The sequence below is a fragment of the Cydia pomonella genome, chromosome 16 (genome assembly GCF_033807575.1).
Source record: "Cydia pomonella isolate Wapato2018A chromosome 16, ilCydPomo1, whole genome shotgun sequence".
Taxonomy (NCBI): Eukaryota; Metazoa; Arthropoda; class Insecta; order Lepidoptera; family Tortricidae; genus Cydia; species Cydia pomonella.
In genome coordinates, this window is record NC_084718.1 from 14,216,380 (window position 1) to 14,233,509 (window position 17,130).

General features: G+C 36.0%; 3 protein-coding genes across 4 annotated transcripts in view; 1 reads left to right on the plus strand and 2 right to left on the minus strand.

Annotated features, from left to right (window-relative positions):
• Positions 1–1,096: 1,096 nt before the first annotated feature.
• Positions 1,097–5,372, minus strand: LOC133526476 (SET and MYND domain-containing protein 4-like). The gene is made up of 2 exons (XM_061863130.1): positions 3,955–5,372; positions 1,097–3,621 (listed from the first exon to the last, which is right to left on the minus strand). Exons 1-2 carry the CDS (start codon positions 5,367–5,369, stop codon positions 3,180–3,182), a joined length of 1,857 nt encoding a protein of 618 aa, XP_061719114.1. The 5' UTR covers positions 5,370–5,372; the 3' UTR covers positions 1,097–3,179.
• A 28-nt stretch (positions 5,373–5,400) lies between these two features.
• LOC133526477 (protein OSCP1) lies at positions 5,401–6,617 on the plus strand. 2 transcript variants are annotated; one of them, XM_061863131.1, is made up of 2 exons: positions 5,401–5,539; positions 5,641–6,617. In XM_061863131.1, the coding sequence occupies exons 1-2, from the start codon at positions 5,428–5,430 to the stop codon at positions 6,450–6,452; spliced, it is 924 nt and encodes a 307-aa protein (XP_061719115.1). In that variant the 5' UTR covers positions 5,401–5,427; the 3' UTR covers positions 6,453–6,617. The 2 variants fall into 2 exon arrangements, 1 of the variants encoding a protein (XP_061719115.1); XR_009800731.1 differs by having other exon boundaries at positions 5,426–5,565; positions 5,641–5,780.
• Positions 6,618–14,040: 7,423 nt separating this feature from the next.
• Positions 14,041–17,130, minus strand: part of LOC133526478 (nuclear pore membrane glycoprotein 210) — a 28,711-nt gene continuing 25,621 nt past the window's right edge. The window contains exons 30-31 of the mRNA XM_061863132.1: positions 16,274–16,391; positions 14,041–15,234 (exon numbers count right to left, since the gene is read on the minus strand). Coding sequence (XP_061719116.1) covers positions 15,035–15,234; positions 16,274–16,391 — 318 coding nt within the window. The 3' untranslated portion in view covers positions 14,041–15,034. The remainder of the gene's footprint in view (positions 15,235–16,273; positions 16,392–17,130) is intronic.

A 17,130-nucleotide genomic window follows, 5' to 3' on the forward strand; every position in this document is an offset into this window, starting at 1 on the left:
TTTTCGCCTCATCAAACCTTTTTCATGTTCTTGAAAATGAATTATGAGTCCGAGAGTTGGTTGCCCTCCAATAGTATGTCAATCCAGCTAAACTTTTATATAAGTACCATATCTTGCAATTAGTTTTGTGTGAACTGTTATCGCAATTGCGTGATTAATTAAAAACCTCTTAAAATTCTAGTTCTCTACAAGTATAGCAACCTGCAATTGGTTCTTTATACGATATCTACGCAATTATATTATATAACTATAGATAGAGGTGGATAGAGGTTTTACTCATACGTAAGGAGCACAAAATATACCTACTTCCATATTTATTTCTATAATACAAAGAAATCTGTTATTTTTGATAAATTTTCGCATTTCATTCATCTTTGTCATAATTACTCGTTGTTAAACATTAGCTGTCTTTTTTTCTACACCATGTGCGAGAGCTCGTTAGCACGTGCACATTTCTAAGTTGCCTAAGCGCGAATAAAGGCAACTTGTACAATTTGTACAAGGTAAGCGCTTCAATTTTAGAACGCCTATAACCCTTCTATATCATTGTATCTACGTAAATCACTTTATACCTACCGACGGTATCCAACATACATATGTAAGTACAAATTAGTTGTTAAGACTACTCGTACAGACCTTGAACGTTGCTGGCGTTCGTTGTCTTGTTAGCTAAATACCTATTGAATAACTTAATTTTATTAGTTATATTCAGTGATCACACCCGGCACATCACAAAGCAACGACACTATAAAAGTATTAACCCACTCTGAATAGGAAGCGAAAACGTATCAACACCGTTACCATATATACTTTCAGAGGTAATTTACGTAATTTACTAGCAACTGACATCTTACATGACAGTTACTGCTGTCTAAATATTCTTCAGCTTACAACCTTCTTAATTTGTAAAGAATTATTGATTATACTTCAGTCCTCTTTGATAATTCGATACCTGCTATTTGTCTATGATCCCAAGATAGTGAACTAAACAGATTATTATTTTTTGATTAAGTTATTTTAATGGATATTGTTATAGATATGGTAAGGGAACTAAATTTTAGCAGTGGGAAAGAATATTAAATGCAAACAGTGTCAATCAATTTCAACATTTTATAATTATTATAATAATTAAACACCCCTTTAAACACAGTATCTCCAACACGTAGATCTGCAGGTTTGTCTCGACCAGTTTTTTAGCGTCGCATGTGAAGATACTCAGTCTTATCGTGGTTTATACGTAGGCCTACTTTCAAAGCTTCTGTCTCAAGGGTCTTAGTCGCCACCTGGACCTCTCCTCTCCGCAAAAACGTCGAAGTCGAACAGATAGTACCTGAGCCAAATATCATGGGTGTCACCAAGGCGCAAAGGCTGCGGTGGCTCGGTCATCTAGAGCGAATGGGAACCGATCGGGCGGTGAAAAGAGCGTTTGAGGGAAAACCGACAGCCCGGCCGGTCGACCTAGGTATCGATGGGCGGAAGTGGTGGACACGGATCTACACGAGCTCCAGGTTGAAGACTGGCGAGAAACTGCACAGGACCGGGATCAGTGGCGAGCAGTAGTGTTGGAGGCCAAGACACACTTAGGGTCGCTGCGCCAGAGGAGTAAGTATTATAATAATTAACAAAAACAAAAAAACCAGAATCTTAGACAATACTACTTTGAAGTTTCAGAAATATGTATAGATTTTAGTACTCAAAAATAGCTATGGTGCTTTAGTTCATCTTACCGTACGTACGTGTTAGCTGTTATTACGGTTCAATTTTAAATTTTTAAATATACCCTGCTGTTACAGGCAAGATATGAACTCAAAACACGTATTTTTTATAAACTTAGCACATATAATTATTTCATTCTTAGTTATATGACTACAGTATAAATATATCGACTTAAATTTAATGAAATAATTAATGTGTCTAATACTTTAAACAGTTTAAAGTTAGAATGATGCAAAGTAATTAAGTATGCACTTGGATAAGTTTTGAATTGAATACATACTCATATTTACATATCCTTGCTGAAGCAGCTGCATTATATAATGTACACATGGCTGCAAAAGTACATACGCAGTTTATGAATAAATTCAATTCTTTCATAAACATCTCGCTGTAGGTATGTACGAGTACATGACCTAATATTACTTGACTTAGGCCTCATTTGCACTAGCGCTTTTACAACGCACGTTAAAAAACCGTTTGTTTGACACAAATGTAAGTACCTACTTATTCACACGTTGCGCTGGCGCTTTATTATCGAGCGTTGTTGGATTTTCGACTTTGAGCGTTGGCCGTTAAATCGAATTTAGCGTACAGAACTTCTAACGTCACGTTTTGGCCCGACGCTTTTAAACTCTCGTGCGATTCGTGTGAATGAGTCCGTAGGTACCGTAAAATTATAGTGCAAATGCTTACAACTAAGGCCCAAATAGGAACTCGAATATGTTCCTTCAGGTATGAATATTATTTCGCAGTTCAATTCAATTTCACAAAAGGAATGATAAATTCAGGCAACACCAATGAAACTTAATTATATAGTTGGGTGGTTTTACGTTATGTACAGTCACGGACTTTAATTGTTGTGCTATCAGCATACACCCTCAGTCCGCGACTATACCTAAATTAAAATAAAGTATAGTAAGAGTTGATTTTATATTGTTTAGACGAAACAAATCAAACGTAACTCTATTCCAATTAGGTCCACACAGAGAGAGCAGCGTCGCGAGGCAATTCTCTCGCGCGGCAAACGGCTCATGTAGACGTGCCTCAGCCGAGGCAGCGCGCGCGTTACCTTCGGCACGATAGCGATACCTCGCTCTGTGTGGACCCGCCTATTATATATGATTTAAATTTCATCGAACTGAATAAGTACTATAGGTAGGACCTTGAGCCTTACGAGGGTATGATCCCTTCATAATAATGTAGTATGTATGTACTAAACAATAAAATATTTTTTATACTATCAAACACATTTGCTTTTTCTGACTTCCTACTATAACATTTATAAAAATATATATGTACTTATAAATAATCTTACAGTGATGTTACATGCAAATAATGTAAGATAACACTTTGATTGCTTACTGACTTAAGGCACAACTTTTCTTATCAATCACCAATGTTAATTATAGCTATAATTTAAAAGCAAAGACGCTAAGCATTAGTCGCCAATACACGTTCTTATTTTAATTAGAAAAATATGTGCCCTTCAAAAACTTGGTAATACAACCGTGCTTATTAATTTTAGCGTCCCATTCAACAAGTTTACTATATCCATAAGGCACTAGTCCCCCAAAGATTGCAAGACACTGTTTAAGAGTTTCTTGGCAATCTGCTAGTTCTATGTTAGGGGCAAAGGCGTCCAACACCTCGGTCAACTCGCAGAGAGGCTTAAATATATTCACTGCCGTATCTACATCTCCTTTCTGTAGTTTATCTATAATAGCGGGATTCAAAAGTTGTTCCTTGCGTAAGACAAGGTTTGCTGGAACTTTCTTTCGGAATGACATCTTCATAGTGAGGTAAGTGGGCCAATCATTGACACAAGCCTCGCAAACGCATACGAATTTGTATTGGAATTTGAGATTCTCTTGCCGCGTCTTCAGATCTTGGAGAGCGTGATGAGATCTGAAATTTGACAGTAAATATAATTGATTAATAATCATTAATAAAATTACTGATATAAAATGTTAGCTGGTAAGGAACGAGAATGAACTGTACGAGGCAGCACAGGAGCCCCCTGTGTATTGGCGTGACAAATGTTTAATATTTTAATAAAAATAAAATTTTGCTAATCTTAAAAAAATATATTATGATTAGCAAAATTTTATTTCTTCATCATGGACAAGTAAATAACAAACACTGTTAAGAAGTCTCATTAAATGCCATCTGTGAGCTATGTGTCAGTCGTTATCAGTTACTATAAACATGTCTTTGAAAAAATATTTAGTCTCAACTTACCCATAATTATCAAAAATTTGTGTTCCCTTCTTGATTGGCCGGAGAGCAAACAAAGTCATCTTCCCAGAACCCAGTTTACTGAACCGCACCACATTCGGAGCACAAGAATGGTTAAGAAGACTGTGAAAGGCATACGGAGCACTTGCTATACTCATCTCATCTACAAAGTTGCCCTCTGCATTCTCGATATTCGTACTCAATCCATGCATATTTGTAGCACTTGTCATAATATGCATCAGTAACAAATCAGACACGCATCTACGGGCTTTCTCATTATTATTGAGAAAAAGGGTTCTGTCAGACAAAAATTTCAAGAAAACTGCAGCAGTCACCGCTTTTTGAAACACATCAGAATTGGATCGCCTCTCAATATTTGTAGCTAAGGTATGAATAGATGCATAATACTTAGAATCATAAATCCACTTATTATCTTGTAACACGCAACCTCTATTTTCTGAGTTTAATTTTGATTCCGCATCTTCAATTGACTTGAACAGACTTTCCCAATCTGGATGGTCATTGCGGGCTTTTATAGTAGTTCTCAATGCAAGCAATTCCAGTTTTGTGAATTGCAAATCAATAAGAGCAGCCATTAATGGACATTCAATAGAGTGATAGTCCTTTTCTGCTTTATTCTTACATTCTTTGCTACAGAATAAAGTAAAACAACAATTATCACAAGGAATGAGATTCATGTCTCTTGATGAACAATAGCTGCAGCTGAATAAATATTCATTTTTTTGCAATAAGATGAAATAAGGATTTTCTTCAACTAATACTTCCCCAACTTTTATATCCTCCTTGGCAATTACATGCCTCCCCATCTCTGAATTGTATGCCACTTGGAGTTTGTTACTAGCGCACAAATAGGTGTTGTCTCTAGGACTTTTCAATTTTGTTATTTCATAAATTTCATTAGACCTTTCAGAAAATCTACTTTTCAAGTTATTCAAATCTAATTTAAGGCACTCTTCACAAGACTTTTGTCTTTTAACAAGTTTCTCATGTAACTTTTCTGGGTAATTTAAAGTTAGTACCATTTTAATATCTTTTAGGCATTCCTTATATTTTTTTAAAGAGAAAAACACAGCTGATCTGTTTGACAAAGCCAATGCATAATCATTTGAGCTTGTAGGAGCATGGAGCAAGGACAAGTTGTAGTATTGCCAGGCCTCAAAGTCCTGAGCTTTCTTGAAACACTCGTTGCCACGGTTACGGTAGTATAAAGACAAATCAGTTGACTTACTTACTTCAAGTGGTTCTGGGAAGGCATTTAAGTCACTAATAACGTCATAAACCTGCAATACTCTTTCTGCATTTGTTTTACAAGTTAATAGTTTCTCCGATATTTCTTTTACTTTGCCTTGTAAAGTTAACTTTTCAATTATACCTTCGTAACAAGAATCTATACTCATTTTGACAAGTATTGATTAATTAAGTGAAGACTAAGTGGTCTAGTTCTTCACAATAACAATGTCTCACTTTGCAACTCCTTTTATTACTGTTAACTTGGGCTGTGAGATGATTTATGTCATTGAACAAAGATTAAAGGCCCAAAATATTGCAGCAGAGAAGTCCGAAAGAGGTTAGTTTGCGGAACTGAAACAAAACGTAAGCTTCTAAAATATATTTTCATTTGTTTCATACCTAAAACTAACATTTATCATGATCAATGTTACGTTACAGTACTCACCGACGTAGTGACAGTGCTGCTACATCCAACACTTTTAGAAGAGCTATTTATACCGCAGCCGGTCGCAACACATGCCGTCGTCAAGAAACTTCTTCAGGATATCTCGGCCACGTCTATCATGAAATTAGACGACTATTCCATGAGCAAATTATGGGATTTAATGACGATGATATACAAATGGCAATTATCAGTGGCTACAAATCAAAACATTTTTGACATTACCCGGCGACATTTAAAAAGTGTTGCCATATTAATGCCTAAAAATTTTCCGAAATGCATCATCGAGCATACGATGAGGAAATTCGAGACATTGGCTCAACGTTTTATAGATGAAGACTATAAATGTTTAAACAACACTCTAATACTTTGGTTTTCTGAATACCACACAAAAATAAGCGTTTTGCTAAGACTGGGATTGCAAAGAAAGGATGGGACGTTCAATTTGCCTTCAACAATAAGTCCAAATATAATTAATAACTTAGGGGAAAATATTTATAAATATGATAATAAGAAGAACTCTGTCGAGGAATATGAAAGTCGATGTGCTGACACTCACGAGATTAGTTGTATTTTAGGACCTATAGAAAAAGTGTCTACCGTAAAAGCAAAAGTTGAGTTACAGCTACCAATAGAACTGTATAATAAAGAATCTCAGAAGAAAACTATTGAAATAAATCGAGATACTCAATTCGAAACTATCGTTATAACTCAAATCAGAAACAAAACTGCTGATCTTAATTTCGTCCCTGATATGCCAAAATCCCCTCATGAAGATTTATTAGAAATGATGGACGAATTAGATTAAATGAATAAGTTGATAAGATCAAAATTTGAAGTACTACCGGGAGCGTTGACGGTCAACCATACCGTTGAGAAAATCGTTTAAACGTCTTGCAGGGCGATAACACGGCACTCATAACCAATCGCATGGCACTTTAAAATTAGGGTGTTGAAAAAAAGGCTTGCTCAGATAAAGTTTATTGCCATCCTTGTCTTTGTGGTGGCCGTCATGTGCAAACTCAGATCAAGAATCCTACATGCATCTTAATTGGTTATCTGTATGAGGGGGCGGAGTTTAGCTCGTTGCAAGGATCGAGGCAATTTTTTTCTGAGTGTGAAGAGAAGTGATTCACCGTCAACGCTCCCGATAGTACATACGTATAGTCTGTCATCTCATTTGCATCAGTAGAAAATAGCGGCATATTCAAAAAATGTAGGCGTGAAGTGTTATCGGCGGAAGTATAAGTGTATAGACACCCTAATTCATGATGTAGTATCACAGTTAAATGATCGAAAAAAAGTAGCCGGAATATTCTTAGATCTTAGTTCAGCCTTCGATACAGTAGACCACAATATTCTGTTACAAAAACTTGAGCACTACGGTATCAGAGAAAATGTTTACAAGATATTTGAATCGTATCTAGCAAATAGGAAACAATTTATCGAGCTTAGATCAATTGTTGGTGACACTGAAAGGGTGGTCAGGTCAAGTATAGTGACGATTAGACGCGGAGTTCCGCAGGGCTCAATACTTGGCCCTTTATTTTTTCTACTGTTTGTGAATGACCTCATTCCCTATATTGAAAATATAGTACCACAGACTAAGCTAGTAGTGTTTGCAGATGATACCAATGCGGTAGTCACAGCTGAAAGCATGACACAATTAAACGACAAAGCAAATGCTGTCTTGATGGCCTGTAATATGTGGTTCACAGCCAACAACTTAAAACTTAACACTAAAAAGACTAATGTGATTTTATTTTCCGCTACTTCGAACACTTCGGAAAACCTAAACATTACTTTAAACGGAAGCAAAATCTTACAGGCTGAAGTTGTGAAATTTCTGGGGGTCCATATTGATGCCCAGTTGAATTGGAAACATGAACTACAGGTACTAACCAACTCCATAAGCTCTGCATGCTATGCCCTTCGCTGCTTGCGGGATATAATTCATACGACTCAGCTTAAAGCAGTTTACCATGCTCTAGTGGAGTCTAAACTGCGATACAGCATCAAGCAATGGGGTAATAGTTATCAATATAACATTGAAGCAGCTTTCATACTTCAAAAAAGGGCTATTAGGATAATTGCTAGAATACCTCAGAGGGAGTCTTGTAGAGAACATTTTATAAAGCTTAATATCCTCACTGTGCCGTCGCTTTATATCCTCGTACTCCTAACAGATTTAATTAAGCATTTAAATAAATATGAGAGCATTACAGACAGGGAAATCAGGCTGTCGACTAGACGGAAGGATTTGAAATGCAACTTTGTCCCACGTCTTAATATCATGAAGCATGCCGCTAGCTATCAGTCAGTCTTTCTGTTTAACAAGTTACCAATCGAAATGAAATCTATTTTAAATAGCAAATTGTTTAATGCAAGGCTCAAACAGTATCTTTTGAGAAAATCCTACTACTGTATAGCAGATTTCTCATCAGATGATCAATGTTAGTGTTTTTTTTCTAAGACACTTGTCTACATTACTAAAAGCAATTGTTAATGTTTTGTATTATTGTAATAGGAATTTATTCAGTTATTTTTAGTAGACTGACATTTGATTTGTCTTGAGATTTTCAGTTGTAATTTCTAGTAAGTGATTGTTAAATTGGAAGTGTACCTTTGAAGTTGACCTTGTAATTGTAATTATTTATAATTATGTTCAATATTTATTTTAATTTTTAATATAATGTAGATAATTTTAATCATTAAGTAATTATGTTCGACACAATAATTATTGTTGAGAATTAATAATAATAATAATAATTACAAAAAAAAGGCCCGTAGGAAATTTTAATTACGCGGCTTATTCTACTGACAAAAGTGTTTGAAGGACTGTAACTACCGTATAATAATAATAATAAAATAAAAAAACATTTTTATCCATGATAAGTTTCAATTAACTACATTACCTTTTGATTATTAAATGTTGATTTTAAAATCATTCATTACGTGTTTTATTTTGATATATCGTCCAATTTAAATTCGCATTCGCGTTACTACAAAGGAATAAGAGAATGCATGAAAAATCTACCCAATTTCTTGTATTAGCCAAAATAAATTACAACACATCTGTATAAATTAGTCTTCATCTCATTTAAAAGTGCAATGTATTGAAATCGACGAGTAGCCTGTAACTAATTTAAAAAATCTTGAATATGCCGTAAACTTTGTTCACTGGCAGCATTTAGGAAATAAAATATTTGTACCTATTTGAGAGACACAATCTTGTCTATGGTCAGGGACCTCCCTTGCTTGTATTTTTATATGAAGATTATCCTCGAGTATGACATAATGCAGTGTAAAAGTTGCCCTAAAATTCAACTTTTACACTAAAAACGGCTTTAAATATGTTAAATTAACAAAATATATTTTGACAGATGCTTTCGCGCCCAAAACGCTCTTTGAAAATTGCGTGACGTCACAGTTTACGGTTTGACACATAACTACAAACACACGTAGTAGAAGATACGAACTGTCAACTGACATTTGTCATTTGTTGTTTATCGCCTAACTGTCAACAGTGTCAATCCGAGAGTTGTGACGTCATCAGAATCTTCAATGACGTTTCGAGTTTGGTCACGTGACGTGCGCGAAAAGATATTTTAAATTCAATATTTACAAAAATATGATCATTACAGGTCCTAAAAGTAGTTTAACATGTTCTTATAATCCAAAAGAATTTATTGGGATACAATAATTCTGCCCTAAGATTTGTAGATGGAAACAACCCTATTCCTCGAATAAAATTACGCCGATATTCGTTTCGCAGACAACGATTTTCAGGGCCTTTGGCAGAGTTTGGCACGTTCGGCAGAATTTTATTACTCAGAGTAATCCTTTTCAAGAGTAGTCAGTTGGCAGAGCATGCGAATTAATAATGTCAAGGACTCATTAGGTACCCAGCCGTAAAACTGCATGGCGACTTTATCAATGAATTCATTCATTATTTTTCCATGAAATTTCGCAGCTCACTTACATGCATAATAATAAAAAAGTAAACATTCACACAATACAATATTAATAGGGTGGTTTCAGTTATGGTTCTAGAAAAAAGACTTGGATAATGAAAAATACCTTCATTTATTACTCACTTACCATTACAACCTATAAGAATTATGACAATCGCCCTCTATACAAACACAAATTTTTCATCACTTTTTACTACCAAAACGTAAATTCACAACATTAAAAAAGTCAACATATCCTTTGGCATTTTTGTTTAACATTTACATATAAAAATGTGTGTTTGTACTCACCTCCAATTAAATGTGCACAATTTTACTGAAACAATTTAAACCAACTAACAGTAAAAGTCCAATGTATGTACACTCTGGAAAGCCAACTTTGTCAGTAGAAATTGACGCGAAATTCATAATTGAATGGGAAATTAATCCTTCGCGCCTACATTTTTCAAGTTTGCTACCTGTTCAAGTTGACTTGCCAAACTAATTGCTTGCATTTAAGGCCAAATCATACCGGCTGCGTGTGCGTAGCCGAGCACGCACGCGTGCGCTAACATGTTGGAGCCATGCACGCACACGTCACACAAGCGGTATATCATAGTCCAAGCGGTACACCCCGAAATTCTGTAAAATGCTGCAAATGGTGTTAATAGTATGAACATCGGTACGCCGTACGATTGATCTTTAGGTCATTTGAATCAATTCGATCCGTAGAACCAAAAAAAGACATAAATGCCGAGGAATTATGACATCATCTTTTTTTTGTATAAAAAAATTTTGTCTAGAAACCTGTCGTGCGTGGTCTCAAAATATATCTCAATATTACATTACAGTCACTTTTTTAAAATTAGAAAAAACGAATTTTCACAACATACCAAGTTTGGCCTCTTCCAGATACAATACGGTTCAAATAATTTTTATGTAAAATATACCTTAAATAAAACATAATACCTAATATCCTCATATAGAAAGCAATTTTAAAAAGATTTACATTTAGTTTTTTTTACCTTTTTTTTTTTTTTTTGAGTTGCAGGCGTCCATAGGCTACGGAGACTGCTTACAACCAGGCGGGTCGTATGCTTGTTTGCCACCGACGTAGTATTAAAAAAAAATCTATCTAATTAAACAAAAATGACTCAAATGTAGTTATGGAATATATTTTTAGAAAAACCGTTTCATTAAATACCACACACAAACAAAAAAAAATTTCATACAAAAAAAAGATAATCATAATTCCTCTCCTTTTTTTAGTTCTACGGATCAAATTGATTCAAAAGGCCTAAAAGACCAACCATACCGCTTTTCATGCTTTTAACACAATTTGCAGCGTTGTATGTATATTACAACGCGCACGTATACGTCTACGCACATACGAATAGCTCATGAAGTGCCTTTGGTGTATGTAGAAGTGTTTTTTATACACATGTTAACATTCCATACTCTAATATAAATCCCCTGTATGTTCTTAATATAACTACATACAAGAGACACCTCTGAGTTTTATAAGTTATTACATATAGCTTTCGTCGTATATTAAAAGACCAAAGTTTGAACCTTCGAGTAACATAACATGTTGATCTTTCTATAGTTTTTCTTTTTTTAATATTCCTTTCCACTAACGATCAAAATAATACATGAATCATTGCATCTTTTCTGCAAGCCGATCGTTCATTCTATTATCAACTTATTACGTTTAGCAAGTAGATCCAAAACGAAATACTGATACAATATTGGATCTCTTAAAACATTTTGAATTGAACGAATTAGCCGATAAGGTTGAAAATACAATGAACATTCGATATCATTTTATCCAATTTATTGGCAGTAGTATGATTGAATAAGCAAACTAAAAAGGAAAGAGTGAGTCAATGAAAATAATAGTTTAAAAAGGATAAATTTATACAATATGCAACAACCTTTTACCACTTTTACCAAGTACAAAACTAAAAAAAACACATGATAGCATACGAGTTTTCCTTCATAATAAAAAATATTGATTTGTAACAGATTAAATTGCCGATACTGAGGTTTCGATTACTAATTCAATCGAGTGACCAAAAACTGCTATGTAACGTAACTCGCATGCTAGTTCTCTCTAAATGAGCTTTTATTAATGCAAAGTAATCTAAGAAATAAAAGTATTAAGTACAAACCAGTAGAAATACATTAAAATAATAAAATTAAGCCTACAGTAGCTGAACATCACAACACAAGTAGAAGTTATTATTTCTGGCCATTGTTACAACACACTAGGCGGGTCCACACAGAGCGAGCGAACGAGCACATATGTGCGAACTTATTTCCTCACGCACAAACCGGCCAGTGTGGACGTGCCTCGGCCGAGGCGGCGCGTGCGTTTTCCTCGCCCGAGTGCGCCGCCTCGGCCGAGGCACGTCCACACTGGCCGGTTTGTGCGTGAGGAAATTACCTCGTGCGTATGCTCGCTCTGTGTGGACCCAGCTACTCCATATCAATGAGGATAGTTGAGTTTCAACAATTTAATGTACTGTTTTGTTTTTTGCGGAATGATTTGATAAAGTGAAAAGAAAAATAGTGTAAATACATATAGAAATAACATTAAATATATACAGTACTAGAATCATATATGTTGCAAGACTTGTATCTAATGTAACCGTACTTTTTTAACCATAATTATATTTTACGGTTTTACAAACTTCGTTGTGTAAGATGTTATTACACTTGACTAAGTTTATAACTATAAAAATACATGGTTAATATTATTTTTGCAAATTTATTTTTTATTACCTTAACTCATAAGTAAAGACCTGTCGAGAGTATATGTATTGTCTTTTTTTCATACATTATTTCTTTAAGAATATGGAGCAATCCAGATCATTTTAAATACAATATTTACAACTAGACTCAGACGGCAGCAGTCCGACTCTCTATTAGTAGAATCATTAACTATTTTTTGTTAAATGAGTTATACCTACCTACCTTTTAAATACCTACTTACCTTTATAAATGTCAACCCAAATTTTTCAATTGAAATTGCGTTCGGCATTATACAAAAATACATGTCAAAAAATTAAGGAACACGACAAATCTATTTACACAACATACGTACCCCATTGTTCCTTTCCGCCATATTGATCAACATTTAACGTAATTTCTGCCCGTTTCATCAAAATCACAACATAACATACTCGTATAATTTTGTATGCGATCGATTGTCGTGGCTTCGTCAATTACTTACAGGACTAACTTCGCATGGCGGAACGTGGATCCGTGAGTAGGCCTTTAATTCATATGTTAGTGCTTCTGTGAGCTGTAGAGTTCAGCCCTCATGTCTTGATATTTAAAAAAAAATCAAACTGAATCAACAAAACTTCCATATTAAACTTGATCGGAGAGTTTTAAAAATGAACTTGATTTAGAGTTTGTGAAATGTAACCTTTAGAGAACAGCCAGCCAGCTCGGTCTACTAAGTTTTCAATATAAATATCAACGTTCAATACCTACTAACGCGGATCAACGTTCCATTCGTTGAAAAGATTAAAGTCGTATGAAGTTATTTGCAACTTGCGAATACCCGTTTGTGTTGACTAGTGTTGTATCGAGTAGGGTTTTTTGTTCTATTTATTTTATAAATTTGCTATAATAATTGTACAGTTTTACGTATTTTTAGGATGGTATTCCACCTGTCCAATTTCTTCGTCCAACGTGCATTGCGTCTCATTCCCTCATTAAGAGCCCATCAACGTGCTCACTAGCGCCACTGCGAAATAATTGTGATTATTCAAATTTAACGATAGATATTTAAAAAAGGGGGCCGCTACGTACTGTATTTTGTATTTAAGTACCTTTTGAATGCATCATAATAGTTTTTACGTTGCTGGATTCGTCAATCTAGGAGTCCAAAGTTAAAACGGCCGTTTTTGGTTTGAGTTCATAGATCGACGAATCCAGCAACATAGAAACTAGTTTCATGTATTCAAAAGGGACTTAAATACAAAATACAGTACGAAGCGGCCCCCTTTTTAGGGTTCCGTAGCCAAATGGCAAAAAACGGAACCCTTATAGATTCGTCATGTCCGTCTGTCTGTCCGATTCTGTCACAGCCACTTTTTTCCGAAACTATAAGAGCTGTACTGTTCAAACTTAGTAAGTGGATGTATTCTATGAACCGCATTAAGATTTTCACACAAAAATAGAAAAAAAACAATAAATTTTGGGGGTTCCCCATACTTAGAACTGAAACTCAAATAATATTTTTTCATCAAACCCATACGTGTGGGGTATCTATGGATAGGTCTTCAAAAATGATATTGAGGTTTCTAATATCATTTTTTTTTTAAATGAATAGTTTGCGCGAGAGACACTTCCAAAGTGGTAAAATGTGTGTCCCCCCCCCCCCCCGTAACTTCTAAAATAACAGAATGAAAAATCTAAAAAATAAAAGTAAAATGTGTGTCCAAAGTGGTAAAATGTTGAACGAGATCTAGTAGTTTAAGTAGTTTTTTTTAATACGTCATAAAGGAACCCTTCATGGGCGAGTCCGACTCGCACTTGGCCGCTTTTTTTAAATATCTATCGTTAAATTTAAACAGTCACAATTATTTTCCAGTGGCGGTAGTGAGCACGTTGATGGGCTCTTAAGCAAAATATGTGATGCAAATTGAATAGACAGGTAGAATACCATCCATAGACACTGTAAAATTATTTTCCTACTCCTCTACTGTTATCTGTCATTTATGCATTCATTAACACGAATATAAGAACATACATAAAAGGTTTCAAGAAAAGTCTATATTGTCTATTCCTCATAAAAGCTCTTGTGCTTTTATAAGCTATAACGTTACTGCGATTAATGGCTACCAACCTAACAAAACGAATACAGTTTTAAACTAAGTGCATTGCTGCCAACTTACAAAATATTCATTTGGTTGCATAGCAAAAATAATTACTTCATAAGTCAGAAACACGCATGTGACACCCGTAATATAGCAACACCCATAGACTACGAAGACCGGTTAGCGTTGCTTGTTAGTCTCCGTAGGCTACGGTGGCCAAAATTGAGAAAGAACTGTCTAAAAAATTAATTTAGCAAGTAGCAAGTACCAGGGCCTCATGAGTTACGAGAAGGTGTCGCTGACCGGCCGGCCGCGGCCCGGGGCGGGCCGGGCGCGTAACAAGGTATGCTCGCGCGTCTTGGCTATATACTTTTGCTGTAATTTGTTTACCTAAATTAAGATTTATTTTTGTTGACTCGTAGGAAAAATATTGTATGCAACGTTGTATAAGTAGGTCAAAAAATTCTCGTGGCGTATTCCTTTACTTTACGTAACTCACGCCACTCGCCTTTTTTGACCCTTCTTATACAACTGTTGCATAAAATACTAATATTTCTTAACGAACTTAGGGTTTGAGTCCAACCGACTAGGTAAAATATCACAATGCACTACAAGAACCTCGAGTGTATCCGGGTAGAGTTGGGCGAGAAGGTGTCGGAGTCGGCGTCGCCGTACACGGGCGCGGCGTACGGGCTGCGCGACCACGAGCGGCGCGGGGCCGGGGCCGGGGGCGGGGGCGGCGCGGGCAGCACCGACTCGGGGGCCTGCGGGAGGCGCAGGCGGGCCTTCTCGTTCCAGCGGTATTGGACTAAGAAAGAAAGGGATAGTTGGCTTTGACCCAGTGTGACAATATCAGTACTTAACGCACAAAGTTTATTGCAATTTAGTACTATATAAATAATACATGAAATTCAAAAAGGACCAAATGTGGCTATTTTTTTACTTATAGCACATAATAAATAACACAGCTGTACAAAAAACTTTTTTTTTTGTGGTTGGGTATCTCTGCGAATTTCTATATTTTCAAGTGCACAGTTTACGAATATATTCATAATAGTATTAAATGTGCTCTAGTTTTGTATGATTTTAGCGTATTTTATATCATATATTTTGATTTTTTAATGTAAAATGAAAATAAAGACTTAAAAAAAGTAGAGCAAATCTTCCAAAATCATTGTTGATAGTTTCATAAATTTTGAGCATAAATACATCGGAAATCAATCTTATATCAAAGGCAAAAAAACCACTGTTGACCAGTGTAATAGTACTACCGTACAGAAATGATGCTTCTTACAAAACCGAAGTTTGACAGCGATTCAAGGACAAATTAAGTTGTCCCTTTCTAATGTCTGGCACTATCCATTTCGTCCATTTAGGGTTGTCAAAATTCAAGTCATTATTTTATATGTGGTCGTGCACGTATAGGAACATCAAGTTGTGTCAATCCTAATAATTGCTCGGAGGAATGCTGAACCGAACGGAGCCGACTAAAGCCGAAAGGAGTGTCGCCCTACTGCCTAGAGGTAAAAAAAGTAATCCAAACTGTACTTCATGTGCTGAAGTACCAGCAGCGGTATAGCCTCCACCATGGTACCATAAGATATTTAGGTAGTTTAGAATTTGAAACCCGTAGTTGTCATACACGTAGGAACACAAACATTTTTTAGATTTTGTATCTCACATGAAACGGTTAGGCAATCATTCCTATTGGAATACAGTAACTATTTTGAAAATTGGGTTATTCCAACTAGTTAACACCGTTATCAGTGGTAAAAGGTGAAAAAAAAAAATCTCTGTTATACAACTTTGTATTAACTAGTGGAAATAACTCTATAAATGATACTTACTGTACATGTAGGCCACGACCACGGCAGCTAGCGTCAAAAGCGTGGGCAGGAAAGGCCGCACGAGCGTAAACAACGCACCCAACAGCGTACCGCACGCTACGTCACACGAACGCTCCACCTGTACAAGACAAATTATAAGAAAATACATTATACTTGCCGCAAAATTAACTGAAGACTGAGATCATAATGTTATCTCCGTTACCCTTGTTAAGACCAACCAAGAGCGAAAGAGATGGCATTATGACCTGACTCGCCATTTAGTTTTGCGGCAAGTATAGCTCTTTGAACGCCACGCCAATTATGAACCTTGTCTGAATGCACGAAAAGTTGATATTGGCCTGTAGGCGCGCGCGTTTCCGTCATTGGCGGTCAAACGGTAAATTAATAAAATAAGTCTGGTATTCCACCGTCATCGCATACAGAACTTTTATCAGCGCAATAACTACCGAAAGGCAAAACGGAAAAAAATCACAGTTACAATAGAGACTAGAACTCAAGACCTTTTGGAGTACAATCGCTCTTATCAGATTATCTATTGAAAGTAGATGACACATTGCGTTTGACCACGGCGTACTTATTCTTGATTTTATTTTTTGTTTAGAGATGCATCTTTTCATGAGGCTGCATGGAGACAGAAGAAACAGCCTCTCACGTGGTGCTGGAATGCAGCGGAGTGACTCCATACAGGGCTAAACATCTCGGATCTCCGAGAGACCTCCCCGAGGTCCTACTCAACATCAAAGGTTTGATAGGATTCCTCGAGGAGCTGGGCTGGCAGGACTAGCCCAGCCCCAACATAGGCGCAAGTCGTCGAGTTGCGGAAAAATCGCCCAATACAATACAATACAAATGCATCT

Coding starts and splice junctions, on each gene's coding strand:
- LOC133526476 (XM_061863130.1), bottom strand. CDS start 5,369: ATGAGTATAGATTCTTGTTACGAAGGTATAATTGAAAAGTTAACTTTA. Junction 3,622..3,954: donor CAAATTTTTGATAATTATGG/GTAAGTTGAGAC, acceptor GTCAAATTTCAG/ATCTCATCACGCTCTCCAAG.
- LOC133526477 (XM_061863131.1), top strand. CDS start 5,428: ATGTCTCACTTTGCAACTCCTTTTATTACTGTTAACTTGGGCTGTGAG. Junction 5,540..5,640: donor AGCAGAGAAGTCCGAAAGAG/GTTAGTTTGCGG, acceptor GTTACGTTACAG/TACTCACCGACGTAGTGACA.